The 12,634-nt window shown below is 39.6% G+C and overlaps 1 protein-coding gene across 8 annotated transcripts in view; it reads left to right on the forward strand.

Annotated features, from left to right (window-relative positions):
* The window catches only part of ANKRD26 (ankyrin repeat domain containing 26), a 100,197-nt gene that overhangs the window by 34,569 nt on the left and 52,994 nt on the right, over positions 1-12,634 (forward strand). For 6 of the 8 annotated variants that reach the window (XM_073651895.1, XM_073651897.1, XM_073651898.1 and 3 more), the window contains exons 7-14: positions 16-52; positions 2,797-2,863; positions 3,237-3,285; positions 3,376-3,602; positions 4,810-4,921; positions 8,719-8,780; positions 9,970-10,066; positions 12,154-12,234. In XM_073651895.1, coding sequence (XP_073507996.1) covers positions 16-52; positions 2,797-2,863; positions 3,237-3,285; positions 3,376-3,602; positions 4,810-4,921; positions 8,719-8,780; positions 9,970-10,066; positions 12,154-12,234 — 732 coding nt within the window. The remainder of the gene's footprint in view (positions 1-15; positions 53-2,796; positions 2,864-3,236; positions 3,286-3,375; positions 3,603-4,809; positions 4,922-8,718; positions 8,781-9,969; positions 10,067-12,153; positions 12,235-12,634) is intronic. The other 2 variants (XM_073651901.1, XM_073651902.1) reach the window with 1 other exon arrangement.

The following is a 12,634-nucleotide window of genomic DNA, read 5'->3' on the forward strand; positions in this document are numbered from 1 at the left end:
CTTTTTTTTTATCAGGAGCTGATGACGCTTCTCAAGCTGAATCTGAATCCAGGTAAGAATCTTATTTTTTTACCCTATTTTTAAGTTGCCAGTTGAAAGCCATAATAATGTACAGCAAGCAATTTTTTAGCTTTCAAATATACCTTATAAATTAAATCCGAAAGAAAATCTTTCAAAAACCTTCTAGAAGATGTTCCCCTTTTGCGGTTTCTGAAGCAAACCCATATTCAGCTCCACACACACTGAACACTGCTTTCTAAGGGATGGGGAGATGCCTACACAGCGTAGGCGCTCCTGGCTGAATCCCATGCACTGTATGTCAGTGCATCAGCAGACTACCTCAGTCACACAGTGCTGAGCTCTGTCAGCTGTTGGTAGTCAGCACATAGCTCTTCTCCTGTCAGCTTGTTACTGTGTGCTCAATGACATCGGCACTTCCCCTGCCTTGTCAGCAGGTTCCTGTGTGCTCAGTGATGTCGGCAGTTTTCCTCTGTATATAGCACAGATACAGGAAAATCAGCTGACAGGGCAGAAGGAGCTCAGTAACATCAGCACTTCCCCTGCCCTGTCAGCTGGTCCCTGTGAGCTCAGCGACATCGGCACTTCTCTGTGTTATTGCCCGTGCTGGAGCACATCATATGAGCAGAGAGGAGCTGTGTGCCGACAACCAAGAGCTGACAGATCTCGTGTACAGTGCTGATGCACTGACATACAGAGCATCGGATCCATCTGGAGCGTGCACGCTTTGTAGGCTCCGTCCCCACACTTAGAAAGGTATATTCAGTGTGTGTGTGGAACTGAATACTTATTTGCTTCAGAAACAGCAGAGGGGGGCATCTTCTAGAAGGTTTTGGAAAGATTTTCTTTTGGATTTCATTTATAAGATATATTTGAAATATTATTAAAATCGCTTGCTCTACATTATTATCTAATAAAAATTAAAGCGACAGTTGCACTTTAAGGTCTGGTGGAGGCCATTGAAGCAAGGTGTGGTGGCAAGTATGGTTTATTTTAGACTTTCATCACACTATGCTTAACCAAGTATGCATTCACATGTAACTGTTGGCACAGCACTTGTTTGGCCAACATCTGTCTCTTGAAACTCCACTGTAAACATGAATGATTTGCTGAACATGTGTTTCTAATGGGAGTAAGGAGGGAAAGCTTCTTCCAGACACCTCTAGCGGAAGATCAAAAGATCATGTACTTGAATTCAAACCAGCATAGCTAGCGCTGAGTTCACCTGCCCTTCTGGATGTCAGTCACGGAGGAATGGGCCTGCAACTGGTCAGGACACCATGACTGTTCATCTCTCCTGCTCTGCCCAAATGACTCCTTACATACAATGGGCACCAGTTTATAACTGCTTTGTACCCATTTGCCTTCTTCTGAAGCCCAGGTTGTACTTTTTCTTGCCATGGTTGTCCTCACAGATTGACATTACTTACTTCTACTGTACTTGTATTTTACAGACAGTTGTAGTGACAGAAGATTACTGACTTCTAACTTTACAGTATCGTATCGGATGTACAGACTGGAGTAGTTACAGAAGATTAATGGGGCTACTGTACAGTACAGTAACTATAACAGCTACAGTATATAGACAAGTGTAGTTACAGAAGATTACTGACTTCTAACATTGCAGTAACATAATAGCTATACATACAGGTGTAGTTACAGAAGATTACTGACTTCTACTGTACTTTACAGTAACATCGGCTATGCAGACAGGTGTACAATACACTTTATTGATCCCGAGGGAACTTGCAGTATCACAGCAGCAGAACATAGATATGAATTACAACATAACAGTAGAATTTTGCAGGTATAATCTTATACATTCCTACTTATGACCGGTCAGTACGATATACCATTAGAACGCCAATAATCCACCAGTCATGGTTACTGAAGGTGCTCCTCTGCCTCATGTACAGCTCCCATAATGGGTGTGCATTATTGTTCATTATTGCAAAACACTTCTTCTGAATTCTTTCCTCCACTACCTCCTCAAAAGTGGCAAGATGGCGGCCAACAGAGGAGCTTGCATTCTTGATAAGCTTATTTAACTTATTGGCATCAGACACCCGCACACTACTTCCCTAGCATATGATTGCGAAAAAGATGGCACTTGTCACTACGGACTGGTAGAACATTTCTAACATTTTATTAAATGACGTTAGCATCCGTAGGAAGTACAGTTTGCAATTCCCCGTCTTGTACATCTTCTCTGTGTGGCAACTCTAACTTCAGTCTGCAGTCCAAGTGGACCCCCAAATAGTTGTAGAACATTACTGACTTCTACTGTACTTTCCGGGAACATACCAGCTATACAGACAGGTGTAGTTACAGCAGTGTGCTGAAGTCTACTGTACTTTACAATAACATTAGTTCTAAAGACAGGTGTAGTCACGGAAGTTTACATATCTACAGCATGAAAACGTATTCTTTTCTTTCATATAGATAAAGGTCAGAGTACTGTAAATGCTGCATTTTATTTATTTATTTTATTCACTTTTATATAGCGCCATTAATTCCACAGCGCTTTACAGACATTATGGGAACTGTCCCCATCGGGGCTCACAATCTAGATTCCCTATAAGTATGTCTTTGGCGTGTGGGAGGAAACCGGACAACCCGGAGGAAACCCACGCAAACACAGGGAGAACATACAAACTCCTTGCATTAGAATATAATGGATGTAATTTATTATTTTAAGTAAAAAAAATATCTGAACTGTCAATTTCCATTGTAAATATCCTTCATATGTTTATAGTCTAATGTTTTTCTTCTTGTTAGCCGTGCCTCTGAAGATGCTGATTCCTGGCCGTCTTCTGATGAAGATGACTTAGATTTTAGTCCAAAGGTATTACAGACTTTATTATGGCTTTAACAACAGAACTAAGTACTACTCACAAAGTCCTGCCTCCTAATTTCTTTATCTGCTTCTCATAGTCTGTGTATATTTAGATTGTGTTAATAATTTTGGTATTTCCTGAATAGAGACAATAGAGGTATAGTCCATTTTAGAAAATGATGATCTCTAGACTTGGTGAAGGTTGGGTTGCAGGTGGCCGATGTGATGGGTGAACTATAGACTAAGGATGATAAGGCAGTATGTGGAGGTATTGAGCATGAAAGGCTAGAATCTATTTTATTTCAAGGTGTGTGTTTCTCAATATTTTCACACATTTAATATATTTAATCCATTTCGTCTTTTTGTTTATTGTCCTATGCAGAAGACTTCAAAACCAAGTTTGACGCAACTCCTGCACACAAAAAAGAACAGTAAGTTAATAGCTGATCATTCAGCCCATGACGGGATGGACTTCTGGTGTGTAGTTCATAACTGACTTGTCTTTGTTTCTTTTGATGTAGTTATTGAAAAGGGTAGTTTTACTTCAGTACAGCCTACGGGCTTTACTCTGGAGAGTAAATCAGATAGTGAAGAAGACTCTGTTCATAATAGTGAAGATGAAGGAGCAAACCTTCAGTCCCCTCCTAAGCCTTTCCCCCAGACCCGCTTCCTTCCTGTGTGCATTAATCCTGGCTCTCTTGTAAAACCTTCCCAGCTGCCTTCTGCCTCCCTCCTCGGAGTACATAAGGTAAAATGTTTATTAACTACTTACTTACTTACCACTTTTATTAATATATTTAATTTCATTTTTTTCTCCCTGCTTCTTGTGGACTTTTGAAAATCATAAGGGAAATCAGAGAATCAAGGCAGGAAAAAGTCCAACTCCAAGGGCAGTAATGACTGTGCAGAAGAGCAAAATCATGATGGACAGAACGAGAAAGTGGATGAAGAGTGTGAGGATGAAGAGATTGAGAATGATGAAGAAGAGTGTGAAGATGATGATGAAGATGAATCTAAAGACTGTGAGGAGGCCGAAGAAGACTGTGAAGATAATGAGGAGGAGGAAGAGCAAGAAGATGGGGAAGATGGTGATGTGTCTGAAAGTCATGGAGATGGTTTAGAAAAAGAAGACGATCAAAGTGTTGGTGAAAATAGTAAAATCTGTACAAAACATGGTGATATTAAGGCCAGTTGTGTCCCAGAAGGTGTGGAAGGTACATCTGGATGTAGCAATAATATTGAGTCGGATCATGCAGAAGTTATTGAAAATAATCTACAAAGCTCTTCCAATAACGTTCTTCCCAATGACTGCACAAAAAATTCTGATCAGGATGCTAAAGATCTTCATGTTTGTTCAGAGGTTCCAGTGTCACTCATATTTGGGTTACCTGAACATGATGAAATTGGAACTTCCCCAATGGAAAGTGAGATGACCCAGTTAAAAATCAGCTTTAAATCACCTGTACAAACCAATAAACAGGTTACTGTTACCAGTAGAAGAGAAGAATGTAACAAGAAAACAAGTGAATGTACCCAGCCATGCATTCCTGTAGACCGTATGATGGACAGGGAAGACGGCCACACACACAATAGCATGTCTCAGTATCACTGTGAAGAAACGGAACAGTTAGATTCCAATATTAAAGATACCGATACAGCAGGTGTGGATGGCAAACTTACTAGGGTATTGGGAAAGCACGTGAGTAGACCTCTGCCCGTCATCTCTAGACAATTAGCGTGTGCTTTCCTTTCAGTAGGTTGTAGATGATATTTTTCCCTAGTACACGTGCTATCTGTGCTACACTAGTTTCACTTCTTCCCTTTTCAACAATGTGTATGTTTTATGAAAAATATGAGATTTTATTCCTTAGTGATATTATTTTTCATCTGGATATTCTGACATGCACATGTTTAGCTTGTAGGACTTTCATTATCCACTGTTCTCTCTTTTTCAGGATGAATCTTTTTCTGGTGATGAGGTTGATGAAAGTGCTAAACAATCGATTAGGACAGATAATACTCAGCCAGAAATGGTCCATGCCAGTGGAGATGGTGTTGGCAGAAAAGGTTTGTACATGTGTGCTGTGATCAGAATCTGCAGAACTCATTCTGTGGACAAGCTTCCATAGAGGCAACTCTTTGCATGGTGTTGTATAGCCTATACTGAATATATAGTGTTCAATTGTTTAGGGCACAAATATTTAAAGAGGACCTTCCAATTTTAGCTTTTATTTTATTCCTGCTTTATTCACCCTCCTTTCCCCCCATTAAGAATAAAGATATATATGTGTGTATGTATATATACACACACACACACTATAACATTAGATATATACACGCACACAAACTATGTATGTATATATATTAGGTGTGTGTGTGTGTGTATATATATATGTATGTATATATATATATATATATATATATAATATATACACATACTGCATGTGGTATCGCTGCATACAGAGAAGTCTGATCTATCAACATATGAAATTAATTAACCGAATCAGTAAACAAAAAAGAATCAACATGACAAAATTGTGGGTTTTTTGGTAGCCTCAACTCCACAAAAAAATGCAGTAAGAAACGATCAAAGCATCTTATCTATCCCAATACTGTATCAATAAAAATGTGGTCTTGCCCTGCAAAAAACAAACCTTAACACAGCTCCATCGACTGAAAAACGAAAACGTTACAGGTCTCAGAAAATGGCGGCACAATTAAAATATATATATATACAGTACAGACCAAAAGTTTGGACACACCTTCTCATTTAAAGATTTTTCTGTATTTTCATGACTATGAAAATTGTACATTCACACTGAAGGCATCAAAACTATGAATTAACACATGTGGAATTATATACTTAACAAAAAAGTGTGAAACAACTGAAAATATGTCTTATATTCTAGGTTCTTCAAAGTAGCCACCTTTTGCTTTGATGATTGCTTTGCACACTCTTGGCATTCCCTTGATGAGCTTTAAGTGGTAGTCACCAGAAATGTTTTTCATTTCACAGGTGTGCCCTGTCAGGTTTAATAAGTGGGATTTCTTGCCTTATAAATGGGGTTGGGACCATCAGTTGTGTTGTGCAGAAGTCTGGTGGATACACAGCTGATAGTCCTACTGAATAGACTGTTAGAATTTGTATTATGGCAAGAAAAAAGCAGCGAAGTAAAGAAAAACGAGTGGCCATCATTACTTTAAGAAATGAAGGTCAGTCAGTCCGAAAAATTGGCAAAACTTTGAAAGTGTCCCCAAGTGCAGTTGCAAAAACCATCAAGCTCTACAAAGAAACTGGCTCACATGAGGACCGCCCCAGGAAAGGAAGACCAACAGTCACCTCTGCTTCTGAGGATAAGTTTATCCGAGTCACCAGCCTCAGAAATCGCAGGTTAACAGCAGTTTAGATTAGAGACCAGGTCAATGCCACACAGAGTTCTAGCAGCGGACACATCTCTTCAACAACTGTTAAGAGGAGACTTTGTGCAGCAGGCCTTCATGGTAAAATAGCTGCTAGGAAACCACTGCTAAGGACAGGCAACAAGCAGAAGAGACTTGTTTGGGCTAAAGAACACAAGGAATGGACATTAGACCAGTGGAAATCTGTGCTTTGGTCTGATGAGTCCAAATTTTGAGATCTTTGGTTCCAACCACCGTGTCTTTGTGCGACGCAGAAAAGGTGAACGGATGGACTCTACATGCCTGGTTCCCACCGTGAAGCATGGAGGAGGAGGTGTGATGGTGTGGGGGTGCTTTGCTGGTGACACTGTTGGGGATTTATTCAAAATTGAAGGCATACTGAACCAGCATGGCTACCACAGCATCTTGCAGCGGCATGCTATTCCATCCAGTTTGCGTTTAGTTGGACCATCATTTATTTTTCAACAGGACAATGACCCCAAACACACCTCCAGGCTGTGTAAGGGCTATTTGACCAAGAAGGAGAGTCATGGGGTGCTACGCTAGATGACCTGGCCTCCACAGTCACCAGACCTGAACCCAGTAGAGATGGTTTGGGGTGAGCTGGACCACAGAGTGAAGGCAAAAGGGCCAACAAGTGCTATGCATCTCTGGGAACTCCTTCAAGATTGTTGGAAGACCATTTCCGGTGACTACCTCTTGAAGCTCATCAAGAGAATGCCAAGAGTGTGCAAAGCAGTCATCAAAGCAAAAGGTGGCTACTTTGAAGAACCTAGAATATAAGACATATTTTCAGTTGTTTCACACTTTTTTGTTAAGTATATAATTCCACATGTGTTAATTCATAGTTTTGATGCCTTCAGTGTGAATGTACAATTTCCATAGTCATGAAAATACAGAAAAATCTTTAAATGAGAAGGTGTGTCCAAACTTTTGGTGTGTGTGTGTGTGTGTGTGTGTGTATATATATATTTTATTTTTTTTACAAATCCCCCCCCCCCCCCCCCAATAAAAAAAAAAAAAAATTTCAAAAATTTGGTATCATCGTACTGAGGAGGAGAACCATGATGCCAGGTAAATTTTACCACACAATTGACACTGTAAAAACAATGTCAGAATTGCTCATTTTTTTGCAATTTCACCTCGCTTGGAATTTTTTCCTGTGCTCTAGTAGACTATGTGCTGGTGTCATTCAAAAGTACAACACGTCCCACAAAAAAACAAGTCCTCATATGTCTATGTGTACTGAAAAACGAAAAGTTATGGCCCTTCGAAGGGAAGCAAAAACAGAAATTGACCACATCAGGAAGTGGTTAAAACAATAACGCTACAATGCACTATTGCAACTTTTGTCTATTGTGTGTCCTCTCCTGTTGTGAAAGTCGCTTTTCTTTGGGAACTTTCACTTTTTAGTGATGGTGTTTTGATTATTTAATAAAATATATATTTTTATATCTTGATGCATAAATTGCTGCCAGCCCCTTTTTTTCCTTCTAAATTGGAGTTGTATTACAAAGTGCTGTAGAGGAAACAGTTAAAGACTCTTATTTCCTTCTGTTTCAGGAAATAACACATGTACATGGCCACAATGGTCACTATCTTTTGTATTATAGTGTCTAATGATCCTGTGCAAAGGTCATTGTGAAGGGAGGGGGCAGCAGAGTCAGGTGTGTTAATGCAGGATCAGCCACATGCAAATGGCAGTATCATATGTCTATAGAGGTTTTACCTGTCCCTGTAATAATACCTCTGATGATAAAGAGCCTGCTGAAAACTGTTCCTCTCGGAAGTATGGGTCTAAAAAGGCTTGGTGGCCAATGTGAAAATTGCTATTTCTTTTTATTCTATATAAAGATCATGATAAGGGAAAAAAAAGTGCCAACTTTAAAAAAAATAAAAAATATACACGCAACACAAAAACCTGATTTAAACAATAGGTCATTTTCTGATGATGGCTTCCAGAAATGCTGGCCTTGTTCTTTAGAGAGCGCTACTACAAGAGTGTGATCAGGTGAAGAAGTCGTGTAAATTCTACATAATTTGCTTTGATACCATTCTGTTTTGCTTCTGTATGTATATGTTAGGTCACAGCCCCACTATCAGTATTTGGTCAGTATTTTTTCTCAGGATTGGGAGCCAAAACCAGGTGAGGAACAATCAGAGAAAAGGTATAATAGAAACAAGTCACCAATTCTGCATTTATCACCCACTCCTGGTTTTGGCTCCCACTCCTGAGAAAAAATACTGACCGAATACTGACCAAATACTGATAGTGGGGCCGTGACCTAATACTAATAGTGGCCATCTCTTTAATTGCTGGTGGATTAGTTGGGCAGTAGTTGGAAAGTAGAATTAATTAATTAGAAGTAATATTAGGATTAAGATTCATAAACCTTTACATTGTGGATTATCAAACCTAGTACTGATATATTTTATGTCTACAGTTGCATTAATGACAGAACTAGGCTTTGAAGATGATGATGTTGAATCACCCTGGGACTCCGAGGTACTGTTGATATTATAAGAAGGATTTTATATAAACCAAAGTGATACCTATTTTTGACATTTTGGTTTGGTTTCTTATTCTGCCATTTAACGGGGACTAATAATACTTAAAGGGAACCTGTCAGTAGGATTTTGTGAAGTAAAGTACACACATGGCCATATTGATGCTGTGATACTGATTAAAACGATACCTGTGGTGAATCAGGGTTTGAAGTTCTCTTATAATAATTTTGTGCATTGGAGCTGGACTGTGGGTAGGGTCTTCAGCTCTACCACAGCCCCTCCGCTGCTCCTGGTGTACTAATCGTCCTCCTTGTTTAAACTGCGCCGTCGTTGTCCTAACCGCAGGCAGTGCTTGCGCACATTGATCTGGCAGTCTTCAGTGAAATGGCGCATGCACAGACCTAGATCTCAGCTTAATGACGTGCTGTGATTTTAATCTGCACATGCACCGCTACCTGCGCCATTTCACTGAAGACTGCCAGGAGGTAGATTTGCTCATGTGCCGCCATCAGCGCCATTTTCCTGAAGACTACCAGGAGATCAATGTGCGCAATCACCACCAATGGCTAGGACGGCACAGCACAAAGTTTAAACCGAAAGGACGAAAAAGATAGTAGGAGCAGTGGTAGAGCCGAAGACCCTACTCGCCCCAATTCATGCAGCTATGATTATAAGAAAACTGCAAACCCTGATTACACAAAATCCTCAAAACTGATTTCTTCACCACAAGTGTCGTTTTAATCAGTGCGCAGCGCCAATATGGCCATGTGTGTACTTGGCTAAATCCTGCTGACTTCTCTTGAAGAACTGCTGTGCGCAGACTGTACAGTACGCCATTTATTCACTATCCCGAACGTTTTTGAATATATTAGGTTTGAAAATCAACTGAGAAATATTGTGGATGTGCTTGTAAAAAAGAGTTTATTCCTACTTACTCTTTAGTAACACACTGCAGACTTGTATTACAATAAATTCAGATTGATACTTAGCAACAAACCCCAAGCTAAAAGTGTGTATTAAAAAAAAAAGCAAATGCAGCCTAATGTTGCCAATCCCCTCCCTATAAATGTGTGGTATATGCCATTTCTGTCATTTCGTAATCACTAGTCAATTTCATTTTATGATGACCCCATATAAACTATATCCATTTATTTATTTGATGTTTTACTGCTATTTTCACCAATTAGTCTGCCTCTGAGAGCCCAAGAAAGCAATCTGCCAGCGATTCCGTCCCGCCCTCTGTTCAGGCCCATATGCGGTGTATCTCAGAAGAGTCCAATGAAGGTATGGATTTCATGGTAGTTACATTTCAACTGTATCCCGTACATAATGTCCATTTTACATGTATTTAGGGGAAACCTCGACCTACAGTCATTTTACATATTTTCTTAGAAACTACATCATCAGCAAGGTTCTTAATGAAATTCACACATTGACACTTCTCTTTGCCTCTGCCGCTATTTTTTATTCTTTCCCTTTTATTTTCAATTCCCTTCATTTAACAGTCATCCCTTTTTATTCCTGTTGACATAGCCGTCGAGGGCTTGTTTTTTGTAAGTCAAGTTGTATTTTAACACTTTCTGGTGGACACAGGGAAAGTGAGTACAGCGCTATTTGTTTTTTTGTTTTTTTTCACGAGTTGCATCTGGGGCCGAAGATGGTCTGATAGGAGGCGACCCCTTTAAATTCTTTGTGTGATTGACTGGAAAAATAAAAACAATTCCACCATTTGTTTTTTTTTTTGGGTTTATTTGTAAGACTTTTACTATGTGATGAAGAGGAGTTGTACACTGCAGAACTGTAATCGTTAACATGTAAGACGAATGCTCCATTTACATCTATCGAATTGACAGAAGAGCTATCTCCTTTAGTTTCTTGGAATTGTATGGATCAGTTGTAATGCATGCACACCACCTATCAATTCAAACAGGAAACTTTGGCACCACCATTTTCAGGATTTTGACAGTAGGTAGACTCCCACCTGTCATACATTTATCATCTACTTTTTGATAGGTGGTTAAACATACTTTAAAAGCTGTTGAGAAAGGAGCCGCACAAGAGCCTGGTCGGAAAAACGGGTCCTCTGAGGCTTCTCCCTGCCCACTGCCATAATTCACAGGTCTCTCCCTATACACACATGCACGGAGAGCCCTATCACTCAAAGGGTTCAGGTGGGAGAAGCCAACGAGTACCAGCCTTTTTGATTTTTCTCTTGTGCGTCTTTTAAAGTATATTTTTCTCTGAAATGCCGCGGCCTTTTGTAGTCAAACATATATAGCTGAAATCACATAGCCAGTGTCTGATACATGTGCACATGGTTCGGTCAGCATGTATTCCCTGTCTGGTTCCCGTTAATCCTAACAAATATTGAATAAAATCTACTCTGTGTGTCCAAGAAGGTCAGCCATGTTTCCTTTCCCCTTCTTGTGTCCTGGTATTAAAGTGAATCAGCAGGATTTAATCTCCTAAATTATTTACCGTATATGTGCATGTAGCTCTTTCTAAGACAAGTCAAGCAATATTTTTACATGACCAGTCTGTTCCTCCATTACGGAGAAATCACCATTTGAATTTATATGCAAATAAGGCTTTAGATCTGAAGCCCCCCGTCACTCCAGCTCTATTCTCCACACTAGGCCATTTCCTCCTGCTTCACTGATCTGTTTTGTGTGTCTTCAAACAAAGAGGCAGTCAGTCAAGCATATGAAGGCCGCTAGGTGGAGAATAGACTTGGATTGAAAAAGTCTTCAGATCTTCCAATAGATTCTTTAGCCTCATTTGCACTTGAAAAAGCTGATTGCATACTTCAATAGTTTGGGTTGTGAAATCCTGCTGACCGATTCCCTTTAGGACAACTGTCTGGAGCAGGAGCGTCCCCCATCAGCCTGTCTGCAGTAGGACAAGCGGATCTATAAGCCCTTCCTCTTTAGCTAAACACCCGTCACCCTTTCTCCAGCCGGAAATGGAACAGTTCAGAAGATTTATCCTTATGTTTTTTACAGGATTTTGACAAAACTGTTGCAGTAAGATGCAGATTAACACAAAGGACAAGTTGAGCTCCTGTTTACTATTCCCATTTAGCAGGTTTAGTGTTCCTTTAATATACAGATAACGGGGTTGTTGTAGACAATGCCTATATACTGCAAGTAGCATCTCTGCAAAAAGTCATAAGACAAGAGTTCTAGACTTCCCTTCAATTATCTCATTTCTTTATAGCTGTGGTTCTGGGCTTAAAGCAAATCTGTCAATATAATGTATTTGTTTGGAAACAAAAAGCATTAGTATAAGAACGTGTTATTTTGACTATCTATGGGAAGTTTGTCTGCTACCAAAGGCGTTACTTGAGCTGTAAATTCTCATTCCTTTACTAGATATGTATTATTGCCCTTCTTTTTCGAAACAATCAAGAAGCTGTAAGATACAAGATGAGGGCTGGTACTTTAGTCACAGGGGTATGAAGACAAACCCATTACTTTTCTTTAAAGCCATAACAGATTTCTGCGGTACTAACCCTTAGGGCTTGTTCACACGTTGTGTTTTTGCACCTTTTTTTCCTTATGCTTTTGCCATGGAAAAAATGCAGCATTTGCAGTACCAGAAACCCCTAAGACTGTGCACACCATTAGTATTCGCAGCAGATTTTTCTACAGCAAAAATCCTAGTGTTGGAAGTAAAAAGACTGCATATAAGTTACGCATTTTTGCTTTTGCGTGTTTTCTTGTTTTTTTTTTTCTCATTCAGTTCAATGGGTGAAAATTTGCGTAAACACTGAAAGAATTTACAAAACACTTTAAAGATTCAAATCTGCAAAAAAATAAGCAGCTTGTGCATGAGATTTCAGAAATCACATTC

Source organism: Phyllobates terribilis, unplaced genomic scaffold (genome assembly GCF_046119375.1).
Source record: "Phyllobates terribilis strain yellow unplaced genomic scaffold, ASM4611937v1 Scaffold_11__3_contigs__length_659146591, whole genome shotgun sequence".
NCBI lineage: Eukaryota > Metazoa > Chordata > Amphibia > Anura > Dendrobatidae > Phyllobates > Phyllobates terribilis.